This window comes from Vulpes lagopus, chromosome 21, assembly GCF_018345385.1.
Source record: "Vulpes lagopus strain Blue_001 chromosome 21, ASM1834538v1, whole genome shotgun sequence".
Taxonomy (NCBI): domain Eukaryota; kingdom Metazoa; phylum Chordata; class Mammalia; order Carnivora; family Canidae; genus Vulpes; species Vulpes lagopus.
This window is the reverse complement of record NC_054844.1, coordinates 21,104,561-21,122,218: the sequence shown is the minus strand read 5'-3', so window position 1 is coordinate 21,122,218 and position 17,658 is coordinate 21,104,561. Positions and strand designations below refer to the sequence as shown.

At 33.3% G+C, this 17,658-nt stretch overlaps 1 protein-coding gene across 1 annotated transcript in view; it reads right to left on the bottom strand.

Moving 5' to 3' along the window:
• Positions 1-675: 675 nt before the first annotated feature.
• The window catches only part of ETNK1 (ethanolamine kinase 1), a 64,163-nt gene continuing 47,180 nt past the window's right edge, over positions 676-17,658 (bottom strand). Inside the window, exons 5-8 of the mRNA XM_041736092.1 lie at positions 15,314-15,397; positions 13,521-13,681; positions 6,828-6,901; positions 676-6,465 (exon numbers count right to left, since the gene is read on the bottom strand). Coding sequence (XP_041592026.1) covers positions 6,393-6,465; positions 6,828-6,901; positions 13,521-13,681; positions 15,314-15,397 — 392 coding nt within the window. The 3' untranslated portion in view covers positions 676-6,392. The remainder of the gene's footprint in view (positions 6,466-6,827; positions 6,902-13,520; positions 13,682-15,313; positions 15,398-17,658) is intronic.

Here is a 17,658-nt window from a genome sequence, read left to right as displayed (position 1 = left end):
GAGCTGACTATTTTTGTTATGGAGAACTGATCTTCATTACTATCTGACAGTAGAGATAGTATCTTTGTATCTCCACCATCTATCACATTACCTGATAATTAAAGCTTAATAAACATTAAGTGGATACTCTCTGCCTAGACTAAGATGCTAATAAGTCCCAGACAGTGTCTTTTTTTTCCCAGACAGTGTCTTTATCTGTTTCTCACCCTAATTGCAGTGAAGATACAAAGTATAGTGGTCAAAAGAATAATAAATTTTTAAACTAAACAGAATTTGTTTACTGAGTTACATAATATTCTACACTCTCACCTCAACTAAGTTTCTGAAAGCAAACTTTTTTCAAAACTTGTTAATACTATATAAAATCAGAGAATTAGAAATTTTAAGAATCAGGACGACTAGGTGGCTCAGCAGCATCTGCCTCTGGGCTCAGAGTATGATCTCAGGGTCCTGGGATCAAGTCCCACATCAAGCTCCCTGCGAGGAGCCTGCTTCTCCCTCTGCCTGTGTCTGTCTCTGCCTCTCTGTGGGTGTCTCATGAATAAATAAAAATGAAAAAATAAAAAAATATATTAAGAATCACATCAAATACATAGTTATACACTAACTTTAAAAAGTCTTGTTTTCTCTCCCCTTGAAAAAGAAAAACCACGAAAATAAGTTGATATAACAAGATTTATGGTACACTGCAGTTAGAACCCAACTTTATTGTTACAACCAATTTTTATTTACAGAATATAAATCTCTTCAAAAAGATACATTCCTTCATTTAATCAATGGTAAAAGGCCTTATTAAACAGAAATAAAGCCAAAATGTCACTTATATTCAAACAGAAATACAAACAACTTCATTAAAAGTTTATGAACATACGGCAAAAATGTATCTTTACTTAAGCAGTTACATGAATGAGGCTGTTTTTCATTTTCTTCACTGGCAACCCCATTTTTATCCACAGAACAAGTTTTACACTTAAATTAACAGTAGTAAAAATGTAAAAATTAAATTTTAAACATGAAAATATGCAACAAAAAACAGGAAGTATCTCCATTACCAAACAGATTAACAAGTTTTCAGACACTCAGATACTTTCTGAGGCATATCAAAACACCTACATCAAAATTTGCATTCATTTGAGAGGTATCAATACATTTTCAGTGCTGAGACTATTTGTAGCACTTACAGTATATACAAAGCAGCATTATACTACTATGGTTCACATTTGATAAACACAAATTTAAGCTTTATGCCACAATTTTCCAATTCAACATACAGCTAACGCAGTGACAATTATTCATTTTGTTTTTTTCTTCTGAAACTCAATAAGGAAATTATCACTTGAGAACATGGAATAATGCCATGTCTTATTTCTTATGATAACAGTATATTTTAAAATTCAAATACTTCAAATCATGGAAATTTCACCCAGCTGTAAAAAGGTTCCTAAATACAGTACAGTTAAAATTAAGTTTCCCCTTAGCAGATTCCACCAATTTATAGTTCATTTAGTACACATAAATAACAGGAAACTTCTTCAGATTACTGGACAATAAAAACTTCAGTGTGTTACTACCAAAACTGAAGTAGCAGCACACCACAACCATGGCAAGTAAATCCTCTTGCCTCTTCCACTGCTTTTGGGGGTTTTCTCCAGATCATAAAAGCTAATTTACATGGATACTACCAGGTCTCAACCTATCTCTGGAAACTCCTTTATTAAAAAGTCTTGGAACTTAACTAATGAAACAATTCAAATCAGCCAGCTTCTTCTTACCCTTCACTAACTAGTTCCAATATAACATATAATGTTTTCAATTTTTATGAACATTTTGTTAAAATGATTAATGGTATTTATACCATTAATGGATAGGATGTAAACAAAAATATGCCTATATTTAGGAACTAAGAGTATTTTACAGAGCAATTTTTCATAACTAGAAAAGCTGAAAGATTCATAATGAACACAGATTTTATTTAACCTGCTATTTGATACCATCTATAGCATAGTAAGTGCATTAGGTACAGGAAAAAAGAGAAAGCAGATTCTAGGACAGAAATCTACTATAAAAAGTTGAATTTGGGATGCCTGAAAAACAAAACAGTATTTGTCTATAAGCCTATCATTTTTTGTCCAAAGAGTTGAAATCTTCTATTTCAAATTATGATGCAGAAATTAAAGTTGTTTGTATAAAAACTGTGTTCAGAAAAATCGAATTATGTAAGATACCTTACTAATTTCAGTTTTCAAGTATTCAAGTAATCCAAACCCAAGTATTTTCTTTTATAGCAACACACAGACTAAGCTTCAAAAATGGGTAAAAAATCATTTAAAATAATTGCTATGCTTTTCTATCCAAAAAGTATCAAACCCAAAACATAACACTGTAATCACACAAGTGATATGTAACTTGAAAAAAAAGTTGATTCAATGTAACTAACATCTTTAAAAAAAAAAAAACAGATTATCTTAATATATAACTGAAGTTTCCAAAGGACATTCTAAAATCTAATAAACTAAGGAAGAAAAATCAGAGCTAATCAATTTTGAAATAAAGAGAAAGCTGCTTTACTACACACTTATAATTTATTTCCTTCGTGCACAATAATTGTGTTTGCCTTTTGAGGAAAGTAGTAAAGTTTACTGCCAATAACAAAACTCTCCTCCTAGCATAAAGCATTAGTGATTTTTGTCTATCAACTGAATGACTGATTAATATTAGAAGCTTAAATCTGTATCACTTTGGAATGCATCTGAAATGCTTATTATAAGCAATTTAAAGCAGAAAATCAAACTGATAGTATTCTCATTCTTTTATGAAGGAATTTAAAAATGACACAAAAAGCTTTGTGTAATGTAAAAAAGAAAAATGTATATATATTTTTTTGTATATAATTTTTAAAGTGAAAGTTTTTAACTTTTAATTGAGAGTGCTTGGGGAACTTTTCTGCTTCAAATCTGGAAGCTTTAGTAACATTTATAAACTGAAATAAATATTTGTAGTTTAGCAAAAATGAAAATAGCAGTCATTAAAAGATTACTCATGACTTATGTCTTTTCTTTTATAATCCATAATGAACAATTTTATATTTAGAGAAGCCAACTGAGATACGCTTAAGTTGCACTAAGATCTATTATCATATCTCATATATATGGGATTTAGATTCACACAGAAATATGTAAAATTTCAAGGTTTTTTTTTTGTAGAAAACAACCTTGAAAATAGGAAAAGATAATACTTCAGACTGCAATCATCACATTATATTTTTAATTTGCTTTAGCTTAGAATCATGAGTCAAAGAAAGGAGCTCGCAGTGTATTTATTTACTGCTTATAGGAGTCTAATCTCATACAAACTAATGGCCAACTAAAGAATGAAGAAAAGTCATATTAGGCACTGAGAGGCTAAATAAATAAGTACTGACATTAACAAGAACTGATAAACCTTATTTCCAGTTCCTCTTGTTATCCCACTGTGCAGCCAGAATTTTTGGCTATTTCCAGTCTAAAACCAAAGAGCTGTATCATTTCCTTACCAAAAACAAAACAAAACAAAAAACAAAAAAAACACCTACAAAAGAGAATGCAAAACAATACACAATCTCATATGCAAGATACAATTCACACTAATTTACAAATTTTTATTTACACTGTTTTATATACATTCCAGGCAGACCTAGTTGAGTTTTGTGCTCATGTTGATCTCAAATGACCATGTGAACAGTATGATTTACTACCACATCTCTTTGATTTCCAGAAAATCACGTGGTAGCATAGGGTCAACAGGGGGGAAAAAACAAGTATTACTGGTCAGGTAAGATCATACAAGTATGTAAGGAACAAAAGGGAAAAAAATGTGGAATTTTGCTTATTAAAGCATCCAGGCCACTATGGTCTATTGACTAACAATAATGAGTATACATGAATGCCACTTCTCTAACAACCATTTTCATATTTACAAAATGAGCTTACTACCAGCTGAGTTATTAGGTAAGGCATTCAAGTTCCTTAGCGTAACATAAAAGGCAACAGACATCTCAGCAAGCCATATGACAAATTTTAGAGGGATGTTTCTCCTTCAGAAAGAATCCTTTAAATGGCCAATAAAAAGGGAAGCAATTTTGAACCCTCTTACTAGCCTGCAGCATGATCCCAAAAACCTGTACAGGTAGTGGGAGCATCACAACATCCAAAATCTAGCCATAAAGTGGGGAAAATATCTTCAATGTCTCATTTTGTTTCCAACTTCCACTGCATACTCCTAGGGCTAAAGTAAGAGCCTCTACTCCCCTTTACATTGAGTTCTATATGAATCTCTCTAAAACACAAGAGTATCACAGCCAGCAGCTATGTGCACTCTACCAGCAAAGGCTCAGTGAATCTCTACTCAAAATAATTTGAAAAATATGGAGTAAGATAGAAAACTGATCTTCTCTTCTCCCATAGTACTCCAAGATATATACTGTTGCACTTTAAAAAGTCAGAAGTCCAAAAAAAACAAAAAAACAAAAAACAAAAACAAAAACATTCAAGGGTATTACATATTATTCATTGTCCTAAGAAAATGTTCCAAAAAAAAAAAAAAGATAATGTTCCAACCACAGATGAAAATTCTACCAAAAACAATTCCTCAAACTCACTCTAACATTATGTAAAAAGCTATTAATTGTTTAATTGGTTCCATTCGTTTAGTCAATTAAGTAAAATTCTATTGATCCTACAGTAATATGATTTATAAAAACAGAAGTGAATATTTGTAACATTGGGGAGGTAGAAAACAAATCTTAGCCTAACACTGTTATAGACACAAGCAGATTTTAAGAGTCTATTTATGTAACTAGAATTTACCATTTAAAATGGCCTTTAAGTGTTTCTGCTTATTAGCTTTAAACATCTTGAGATAATCCAAGTATTTTAAAGCATTTATCTGAGAATATAAGTCATTTGGAATAATACATCAAACTCCCCAGAAGATTTCTCAGAGGATATGTTTGTAGTTGCATATTCTGAATATGCAGATTCATTAAGTCAACTTTGTACATGGGCACTTATGTGACCAAAGTGCAAAGCTTGTCAGACTAATTTTCTAAGTAAAGGTAACTATGACTGCTCAACTCCACACAGCAGCAGTCTTCAAAATGTGAACCCTACTTATCGCAAAGATCTAACTTCCTTCCATATAATAATTGCCACCTTCTCACTCCCAAACAAAATTAAAAATACACAAACAAAATCAAGAGAAACTAAAACAGAAGCCCTCCTACCATGAATATTTAATTCACATTTTGTTAGATTGTAAGTGTAGTAGATCAATGTCCTAAATGCTCCTTATTTAACTGCTTTTAATTTATTTCTCTGAACCTACATGTATCACGTAATCATTTGCTATCATTCTAAAGACATGGAGCCAAATGAACACATGAAACCAACTGTTAAGGAATGAATCTGGGAAGGTAAAAAAGAATCTATCTAAATGACATTTTCTTGTTCCCAAGTATGATAAACATTCTTTGTTTCAAAAATTAGCATTTGTTCTACCAGCTAAACAGACAAAAACACCGAATACCTCACTAAGTAAAACAAAATTTTTGGTAAAAAGTAAAGTGATATTATCAAATTTTAAGAACAAACTAGCAACCTAAATGACCATATTTAGTATGTGAAAACATTATTTAATGCAGATTTTGGTAACTGTATCTATTCCAGGATTATACAATAAATGTTAATATTTATACTGCCAGATATGTAGGAAAAGGAGAATTTAATTTTAAAATATATTCCCAAGAAAAACACTTTCCAATATTCTATTCAAAAAGATGTACCACTAAACATAGACAGTAAATACAGTTTACCCTCATATACAGATATTTTTTTATGAATACCCTAAGTAATCTATACCAGTATCTGGCATTTCAAGAGTGATGATTCATATTTCTTATAGTGTATCAAGATAAAAAGGTTATACTGAACATCTAGACTGTTTGCTAAAGTTAATATTATTAAAGCAAAACTTTAAAAAAAATTTCTCTGGAACATTTTCATTGCTTACACTCAACCAACAGATGAAACAGATGAAAGCAGTCACAGAATTATGTTAAATTTATAATAAATAATTCACATATAACATAGATTAAATTATCAAAGGATTACTGACATATTTATACCTTTTTGCAGATTTAACAAACTTCTAATCCACCACAAACTGATAGCAGTAGGTATACTTCTTGACATCATTCAGTCTATTTAAAAAATAGATTGGTTGTTTAGAGGCATAATTTGTAAAGCAAGATAACCAAATTAAACAACAGAATTTTAACAAATATTGGCTCTTCAAAATTTCTTAAGAAAAGATACACAAGCACTGTTCAGCTACTTGAAAATAATCAAATCTCTTCTTTACTCAGGCACTTTTAATGCAGTAACTTCAGGCTTCATTTTAAAGTATTGGTTAAAACGAACAATTGCATACCTAGTGAGAAATGAATAACGAGAATTAATAAAAAATGAAAAACTTAATCCTTCCCCTTCTTTTTCCACTCACCCTTCTAAGCTGATTTTAAGTTTTAAGATTTTTCAAAGGACTTATTTTTAGTTTATTGCACCATCTACTGGACAGTTTTCTAATACAGTATTTAACAGATTATACCAGATTTCCTTGCAGACCAATTATTAAATATATGCAACCCTTATAAACATTTGACTGAAAATAAGAACTACAGTGTAAATAAGAACTACAGTGTACCCTACGAGTTGTGTGTATATCCAAAAAAAAATTTTTAAAAAGGAGAGACAAATGTGATGTGTAATGCATATAAGTACAATTAAACTTACCCAAGGAAATCAAAATCAATAGTGGAATATTTGGCTTGAATCAAAGCCCATAATCCCCAAAAGAAATGAGAAGCCTAAAGAGGAAGGAAGGAAAATCAAGAATTATGATACACATTTCTTTATAAAACAATTATCAAATAACTAATGTTTTTCCTTTTTCACCAACTCCATGTAGAATACTGTCTTAAAGCTTTTTATATATAAAATACTTAAAACACAGGTAATACTGAAGTGTACAGTTACCTAGATGGCTATAGATCACTTCTGTTCACATCCAAAAAGGTCAGAATATATTATAACCACTTGGAAAATAGAGCCCAATTCTTGTAACTGCTTTGCGGAGACAGAGTTCAGCGTAAGCACTAATAGATATTGGTTAAATGTTTTTAATGATTATAATCGCTAACAGGCTTTCCTATAAAATACATAATTACCAAAGAATCTTGGGTTTTTTATGTAAAAATATAAACAAAAAGGAAAATCCAAATCTCAAAAAATATATATTTAAATATGAAAAATGTTCTAGGCATGAAACATCTGAAAACAATTTTTATTGGCCCAACAATTCTGCATAAGCAACCATGACATAAAGTAACATGATTTTACTTATGTCAGAGAAAAGTGGGTCTTAAGACTTAAGAGAAAAACAGATGACCATGTAGGAGCTCTAAAATAACTACTTGTGTGTGTGCTTTACAATCTATTTCTAGTTAAACATGAAAATATTTTAAGATTCTGATAATAACTAACAAAACTTTACTTCCCAGGGATCCCTGGGTGGCACAGCGGTTTAGCGCCTGCCTTTGGCCCAGGGCGCGATCCTGGAGACCAGGGATCGAATCCCACATCGGGCTCCCTGCATGGAGCCTGCTTCTCCCTCTGCCTGTGTCTCTGCCTGTCTCTGTGTTTGTGTCACCCATGAATAAATAATAAAATATTTTTTTAAAAAAATGTTTAAGCCCTTATCGTAACAGAAGTTATAAAAAAAAAAATTACTCCACAGCTGTGGTATTACCTAACCAAGTCCGATTTGGTTAGGTAAAACAATACAGTGCATGAGAAAGGATTCTAAATTTTAATTGAGAACTATGAGGGTTTATGTCCAGGTTCTGTCACTAACTCCTTTTGCAACCTTCATTAAGTCACAAATTTTTAGTCATAATCATCACTTAAAAGATGAGAAACTATTAGCCTTCTGTATTCCACAACAGGATTGTTTTAAAGATTAATGGAATTATATATACACACACATACACACATATATACAAAAAATTTGCCCTCTAAATTTAAAACTAAAGAGGTCTTTAAAGTATGTTGCTGTAAAAATATCTATTTAAGGGTAGCCGCAGTGGCCCAGCGGTTTAGCGCCGCCTTCAGCCCAGGGCATGATCCTGGAGACTGATGATCGAGTCCCCATGTCGGGCTCCCTGCACGGAGCCTGCTTCTCCCTCTGCCTATGTCTCTCTCTCTCTCTCTTTCTCATGAATAAATACATAAAATCTTTTTTAAAAAATCTATTTAAAAATTACTATTGCACTTTGTTTTTAACTTCCTTAAAAAAATCACTATCGGGATATAGAACTTCCCTTCATTTTCTTTTTTTAAGATTTATTCATGAGAGACATTGCGGGGGGGGCGGGGGGTTGCAGAGACACAGGCAGAAGGAGAAGCTGGCTCCAGGCAGGGAGCCAGACGTGGGACTTAATCCCAGGACTCCAGGATCATGCCCTGAGCCGAAGGCAGATGCTTAACCACTGAGCCACCCAGGCATCCCTAAAACTTCCCTTCATATACAGATAAAGAAAAGAATAAATGATGTAGTAAAGAGTAAACAACTAAAGTACATGCACATGAGCCCTAACAATTAACTTAAAGGGGAAAAAAAAAAGCTGAACTCTGGAGTCAAGTTGAAAAAAATTACTAGCTGCATGGCTTTGAGCAATTTAATTAACCCATCTGTACCTTTATTTTCTCATCTGCAAAATGCAGATGTGATATTATGATTTATAAAAGAATTACGTATTTGGCCTTCATCCACTGTTTCTGGATTAGAGTTCCCCAAATCCTCAGAACTTCCTAAACATAAGAGCAATGGCAACATCTTGTTAATAACATTTGATCTCTTATCCTAAGTTTCCGAAATAGTTCCAGAACAATAAAAGTGTAAGTAATGAGGGGACTTTTGGAAACCCCCTCTAGAGGACTGGATCCAGGGAACTTAACTATGTGATTGTAGAGGGATGGATCTTCCAGCCCCCCATCTCACCACCTTCAGAGAAGGGAGAGGGGCATGAGACCGAGTTCAGTTTTCAATGGCCAAGGTTTTCATCAATCTTGCCTACGTAATGAAGTCTCCATATAACCAAAGGTGGGGATTCAAAGAGCTTCCAGGCCTGGTGAACCAGAACACATTCACATGCTGGAGGGTGGTATGCCCTAACCTCCTAAAGAACAGAAGTTCCCAAGCTCAGAACTCTTCTGGACCTTGCCCTATATACCTCTTCATCTGACTATTCCTCTGTTTCTTTATAATAAACCAATAAACATACTTAAAAGCTTCTCTGAGTTCTACAAGCCACTCTAACAAATTAATTGTATCCAAAGAGGAAGTTTCAGAAACCTCCGATTTATAGCCAGTGGGTAAGAAGAACAAGAACAACTGAGACTTGCAAGTGACATCTGAAAAGGAGGATTGTGGGGTGCAGTTTTGTGAGATTGAACCCTTAACCTGTGGGATCTGACACTTATTTACAAAATTGAAGCTCACACAGTCACAGCTGAGAATCAGAGAACTACTCAGTGGTGTGGAAAAAACACATATCAAAGCCTAGTCTCTATACCTAGTATATAACAAACACTCAATAAAATGTTAATTAATACCATTATATAAAATAAGGATGATAAAATTTTTCAAAAATGGTTTATTCTACCTGAGGAAATCTCAGGTATTGAGAAGTGAATTATGAGAGGAGATGCGCCTTCCTTCTTTTTAAAGTCTAAAAGAATGGCTCCCAACCATGGGAGATTCCTGAGGCCCAAAACTATTTTTTATAATATTATTAATATGTTACTTGCCCTATGACTATCTTAATATCTGCACTGATGGTTTAAAAGCAATGGTGGGTGAAGCTATCGGCCCTTTACAGTGCATCAAGGCAGTGGCAGCAAACATTCACACACACTCACATCATCTCTACACACAGTAAAAGGCCAGTCTCACCAAAGAATGTCCTTTATGAAGCCATTGAAACTATTAATTTTATTAAATTTATATCAAGAGAAAGGTTCTTTCAAGGAAAAACATTTATGACCAAGTTACGAGCTGAATTTGTACATTTTTACTGGAACATCATTTTTACTTGAAAGAATTAAGTGACATTCAAACTAGGTATTAGAGTTGGGCAGTTAGCAGATATTTCTCAGATTAAAAAAAGGGGGAACTTCTCATTTCAATGAAAATAATTGACAGTATTTGTTGCCAATGACGGTCTTCAAGTATTCAACCTAAAATTAGAACTTTGGAAAACTTGTATTTGATTCTGTGAGCTTAGCAGCTTCTCAATACAGTACTCAAAACTTTTTCTGATGATACTGATTGTTATCAATGGATGTGATATTTTTATATCATATAAGATGTTTCAACAAAGATCTATACAACTCAATGATCAGTATTTTCCAAATAACACTTAATAATGTTAAAACTATAAAATCATGCACTGCTAAAAGAACCACTCAACGTGCAACATAAACCGATGGATTATAACGTACTGGAGTACAAAAAGTTAACTGATGTTTTCAGACTGCCCATTACAATTAACCTTTAAGAAATAATCACTTGCTGACTTTTGGTGAAGTATCAAAGAGAATATCCACAACTATCTGAAAAGGCAAAATATTCATCTCTTCCAACAACATGTGGGTGAAACAGAACGTTTTTTATATACTTTAACCAAACCATACATTGCAACAAATGAAATGCAAAAGAAGATTTAAGAATCTAGCCTTTACATCTGCCTTCAGGCTCAGGTCATGATCCCAAGACGCTCCACATAGGGTTCCCTGCTCAGCGGGGAGTCTACTTCCCCGCCTCTCCCTCTGCCTGCCACTCCCGTTTGTGTGTGCTGTCAAATGCATAAAGTCTTAAAAAAAAAAAAAAGGAATCTAGCTTTTATTAAGCCAGTAGTACAGAGATTTGCAAAAGTGTAACATAATGCCATTCTTTTGTTTTGTTTTTGGGAAATGGTTATTTTTCATTTTCAAATGCTATTTATGGACACCTGAGTGGCTCAGTGGTTGAGCATCTGCCTTTGGCTCAGGGCTTGATCCCGAGGTCCTGGGATCGAGTCCCACATCAAGATTCCTGCATGGAGTCTCCTCCCTCTGCCTATGTCTCTGCCCCTCTCTCTCTCTCTCTGTGTGTCTCTCATGAGTAAATAAAAAAATCAAAAATAAATAAATAAATACATACATACATAAATAAACATTAAAATCGCAGATAAATAAATAAGTTGATTAATTAATTAGTTGCTGTTTGATGTTAACAAGTTTATTTTTTAAGATTTATTTATTTGGGGAAGGGAGAACAAGTGGAGGGGCAGAGGGAAAGAGAGAATCTCAAGTTGGCTCCACGCTGAGCATAGAGCCCAATGCAGGGCTCAATCCCACAATCCTGAGATCACAACCTGAGCCAAAACCAAGAGTGAGACACTTAAAAGACTGTGCCACCCTGGCACCCCTACAAATTTATCATTTAAAAAAGATTTACTTAATAAATATTTTCAATTTGTTTTAATTTTCAATAAGATAAATACTGATAATTAACCTAAATAAACAAAAGCTCATAGAGGTCCTCAAAAAAATATTGAAAGTGTAAAGAGAATCCTGAGACCAAAAAGGTTAAGAACACTAATCTAAACCACCAGGCATATTTTAAGTGATATAAAAATCATCTGTGGATGCTATTGTAATTTCTTCCTATTAGGCTGGTTTTATAAGCAGAAAAGACTGAAAGTGGGAAATTCTATACTTAAAAATAACATCAAACCAGCTCTTCCTACCATTTCAAGCAGCATTCATTCCTACAGTATTGTAAAATAACTAAATGATTCTACACTAGAGAAGGATTATACTTAGTACCTTTTAGGGGGTGAAAAATGAAAAATTTAGATCTACCATTAGACTCTTAAATGGATGAAAAGGAAATGTAGGAAACAGTTTTTTCATCATTTGCATTCCCCAAAATGGCAGAGAAAATTTAAGTCCAAATAATATAATATTCTGTGTGATTTACTTATACTATTTCTTTCAGACTTGGAAGTTATAGATATATAATTCTATCAAAGGGCATTTTAATTTCTAGGCTACTCATTTCTGTTGGAAAGAAAAATTCAAGGCTTTATATGATGAACCAGTAACTAACAATGTATCCTTGAACTGTTTCCTGAAAAACCCCTAAAAACTCTAAGATTTCACTTAGAAATAATCTGAAGTCTGAAAACAATGTGCCTAAAAACTCTGCACAGCTTAAAAAACCATATGTACACTTTGATTTTATAATGCAAATACCTACTTTTGTTTACCATCTTAATATTAATTATAGTAAACAATCAGAAACACGTGAAATCTTTTAATATTTCCAAGTCTGCTCACGCCCTCAGCAATAAACAAATATTTAACCAGCCATTTATTAAGAAATATCTATATCCTGATTTTATTCAAACCTCTTTTCCAGGGCACCCGGATGGCTCACATCATGATCTCAGGGTTGCAGGACACAGCATCGGGTTCTATGGTCAGGTTCCATGCTCACTAGGCATGGAATCTACCTGGGATTCTCTCCGTCTCCCTCTCCCTCTCCACCTCTGCCCCTTTCCCTACCAGTGTATGCCTGCATGCACTCTAAAAATAAACAAAATCTTAAAAAAAAAAAAAAATTCCCACTTATCAAATCAGTTTTGTTTTTTTTTTTTTAAGATTTTATTTATTTATTCATAGAGACACAGTTAGAGAGAGAGAGGCAGAGACACAGGCAGAAGAAGAAGCAGGCACCACGCAGGGAGCCCGATGTGGGACTCAATCCCGGGTCCCCAGGATCTCGCCCTGGGCTGCAGGCAGCGCTAAACCCCTGCGCCACCGGGGCTGCCCAGTTTTGTTTTGTTTTTTAAGATTTTATCTACTTATTTGAAAGAGAGAGCATGAGCAAGGGGAGAGAGAGAGAGATAAAGCAGGCTCCCTGCTGAGCAGGGAGCCCAACGCAGGACTCAATCCCAGCACCCTAAGACCATGACCCGAGCCAAAAGAAGATGCCTGATGACTAAGCCACCCCAGCACCCCTCAAATCAGTTTTAGAAATTATGTATATGCCGTCTTTGTGACAAGTGATCAAGGAAGGAGGAGTCCCAGAGAAAGAAACAGTATTTAAGACATGTCCAAATGGAGTAAGAGGAACTTGCCAGAGGATGCAGGGAATAGAGATTTTATTTATTGGGGCATCTGGGTGGCTCGGTGGTTGAAGCATCTGCCTTTGGCTCAGGTCATGATCCCGAGGCTCCCCCACATAGAGCCTGCTTTTCCCACTGCCCATGTCTCTGCCTCTCTCTGTGTGTGTCTCTTGAATAAATACATTTTAAAAACTTAAAAAATAAAATAGAGAATCTTACCAAAAAAAAACTCTTTGTTTGTATTTAAACTTACCAACGCAAACTGATTGACCTGAATGAAGAGTATTTCTACCTCCTTTTCAGTAACTTCAGTCCCAAAGCCTTTATATTCTTTGTAGGCTTCAAGGTAAGAACGCAGCCACTGGCCCTGTAGTTGTCTGTCTGGATAGAGACTATAGTCTACATCACTCACACCTAATACGGAAAAAAAATACACTTAAAAGATTTTAAAAACACAATGTCTTCTATATGCTTTAATAACCCCTAAAGAAATCCTAAATACTTAGATGTTAAGTAAATAGCATTAAAATAATAAACAAAAATACATAAAGTATTCCAGCTTAAACTCTAAAGCACAATACATTTCGTCATCATGAAATCAATTCTCATTGCTTCAATTTCTTCTGAGAGGGTGAAGCTTGAACCACCAACCATAAAAGCTCCAAATCTTCATTTAATAAGTACTTCAGATTATTATGCAAACTAATACTTAGAGCATTTCCTAGAACTGCAGCTCTAAAAACATTTTTGACCATTACTCATGGGGTTAAGAAATACATTTCATATTGAACTTTGATACACTCTACTGGTATTAAGTTCCACAAAACAATATCGACCCTAATTATACACCTTCCAACTTGGATATTTTCTATTTCTTTTCTATTCTGTACTTTAAAATAATTAACCCACAAATTTGGTTTTAAGATAAGCAGTTTAAAAAAAATGCTAACCTAAAAAATTAAGCTCGTACTTTTTTTTTTTTTTAAGCTTCACACTCAAAGTTCTACATAACTTGGTCCAAACTTTGCTTCTCTGGTCTTATAACCCAACCCCTGTATTCTCCTTCATGAGTTTTACATCCTACAAACAGGTGCACTCACATTGACATTTTCTTCCTCCTTCCTGCAGTGCTTTCCTTTCTGTTCTATCTGCACATCTCAAATTCTACCTAACTTGCAAGCTTAGCTCAATTTTTCTTACACAAAATCATATTAGGACCACTGGAGAGTTTCCTATTTCATACTGACAGCAGTGACTACACATTATACTAACATGGATTTGGTGATGTCCCATTATATGCACAGGTGCTTTCCCTCCTGACAGATAAGTGAAAATATGTACAGCACATGTGTGGGGATATAGCATGTATATGAAAAGTCTGTTGTAGGGAAATAACTAAAAACATGTCAATTAAAATTAATTAATTAAAATAAAATAAAAAATAAAAACATGTCAATTAAAACCCCCTCCAACTTTTTCCCAGTCTGATAACCTTAAGTAAATGAAAAAAATAGGAATGCATGAATGTATACAAATAAAAATTCAGCAGTGAAAAGTCCCTCCTAAGTATAAACCATCCAGGGGAATTTCCTAATCTTTAGTTTTAGAACATTCATTGTTTCCAAATATAGTCATAAAATGTGTGATCTTGCTAAGTTACTTTCTCCATTTGTAAACTGGGAACATAACCTAATTGACAGGAGGAAAAGGTGAGATGAGATTACTGGAGGAAGGAGGAAGGAGTGTAAGGTGTTACACTATGTCAATCTAAGTCACAAGTATTATTTTTTCTTATTTTCCTTAAGGAATTAAGGAGAGGGTCATCTCTTCTCCCTCCTCCAATAATAAAGAAAAACAAAGTACAAGGTCAGGAAGGAATTTAAAAATGTTGTCCCTGAAAAAAAAGAAAAAAAGAAAAAAAAATGTTGTCCCTGGAACATCCCAGGTGAACTTCTCTAAAGAAAAACTATAAACCAAAAAAACAGTTCTCAAATAATTATTTCAAAGTTATATATGCTGCTCCGTTAGTTATACCCTCGATTTTACCTGCAAATTCATTGAAATGATTTCCGATATCATATGCCAGGTAGTTGTATCCAGAATATTCATAATCAATGAACTGTACATCACCTATGTGAGACACAAAAACAAAGACATAAGAAATCATATATAAGATCAGAAAATCCCTATGCTATTTGTAATTAAATAGCTTCCAAAATTTTGTCTCATTGTATGTGCTTGGTTACATGCACTTCTGAGACAATACAGGGTAAGGCTGTGAATTTTATGGCAATGAGCTTTACAAAATTCAAATTACATATTGTCAACAGCTTCTTTGTGAACACTAATGTCCACTGTATTAAAGAAAAGTCAAAATAATCATTCTCCAAATTCAGACAAAAGCAAAATATCTCTTTCACCACAAGGGGGCATCAGTTACTTAAAAATTCAAGTTTAATGAGAAATGAATACTATCTCTGGAAATTAATAATCTATGCAATTTTAACAAATTATGACACTCCAAAAGTAAACTGACAAGCTACTTTACATATACAAATCAAATATAAACTCTGAAAGACTTGAATTCTGCAGATCCTGCAGTTTTGCTATCATACTTGATCAACTTGACAATATCCCTAATTTAAGAAATTAGTTGCTATAAACTATTATTTTCCTCCAGTGCTACATAACTAATATTTCCAATAGCATACCTGAGCAGCATTACGGTGGTGGTTTTATCTTTTAAAAAGAACAAAGTTACAAAGTTACTTGTAAACTTTTCTTTGAGAAATTTTTACATTAAGATAGATGCCAATTCTAAATTAATGGTAAATATATATGCATATTTCAATCTTTACTTAAGATAGTTGCCTATTCTAAATTAATGGTAAATATATATGCATATTTCATTACATTTCTCCAAAGACAATCCTGCTCTACCTGCCCAGGGGACATGCTCCTGCTCAGGAACATTCATTTTTGAGTACTAAGTATTATAGAGGGTTTGTCTGAACAAAGATATAGGTCTTTTTAAAAAAGAGACAAGAGAAAAAGTTTTATTAAAAGAGAGAGAAAGAGTTAGAGACATTAAAAAAATAAAAATAAAATGGGTCACTGTCGACACCAGGCATCACAAACTCAAAGGCTTACAGGGCCATACGATTAAAATGGATACACGAACAGAGATGGCTGTAAGAACAGTTTCTAAGCAGCTTATATTGAGAAAATGCATAACAAATGCCTAGTTACACTACTGTCTTTTAAACATCAAAATGAATTAACAAAACAAACTCCCGGTCTACACACACTGGCATTTTCTAACTAAAAGTTTTTTTGAACTATAGTATCTTGATACAGAGATACATGTTTAAGTTAGGGGTATATGCTGATTATATCCAAACTCAGAAAAAGAGAATTACATGACAGAAAAATATCATGGCAAATGGAATATTAACAAAGCAAAAAAATTTTCATGTAATTGCATTTAATATGTAATTCTAAACTTGTATAAATAATAATCAAGTCTAGAGTAAATTAAGTGAGCATTATCAGAGTATCAAAGCCCAGTTATCAAAATCTACATGCATACTGACAAAATAAATATAAGGTTTTAAAATGTTGGTGACTATAATAAATCACTGCAATTGAACCACCATAAGTATTATAGTCTTGAATTCAAAAAACTATCCCAGAGAAAGTCTTAAAGTTAACCAAATTACTATAGTAAATTGCAGAATGGGAAGTGAAAACATGTTTTAAGGTTTGTTCTAGATACCACTGGGAATAAGAGGGTGAAGACCACCACCATCATGACAAAATACTCTGTAGCCATGAAAAAAAATTTCATTTTCAAAAATTGATGACCAGGAGAATTACAAATGTTATATGAAAAAAAAAAAAGATACAAAATAGTAAACACAGTGATCCAAATTATTAAAATATTATGCCTGGAAAGAGAGAAAAACATATAATGCATAGGGGGAAAAGATGAATGGAAATTAACCAAAACAATTATGTTTCAACTGGTTTCATTACAGGTGATAGACAAGTGACCTTTTTTTCCTTTTATTTTAAATCACTAACAATAGACATTACTTTTAGAAGGAAAAAAATGACAGCTCAAAAAGATTAAGATGAATTCTCTAAACAAAAATTGTAAAGAGACTAATAATGATTTGGGATAGATCTATCCAGCCAGTCTTTAAGAAATCAGGACTCAAGAAGATTCAACAAGTTGCAAAACTGAGTCAACCAGTTTTTAATACAGTTTTTTAAATTGCAGCTGTTGATTGCTTTAACTCTTTAAACACAAATTCTTGTAGAGCTCATATTAACTGTTACATGCCAATAAAAATACACAGCCCAGTCCTGAAGCTTACTTTTGCCACATA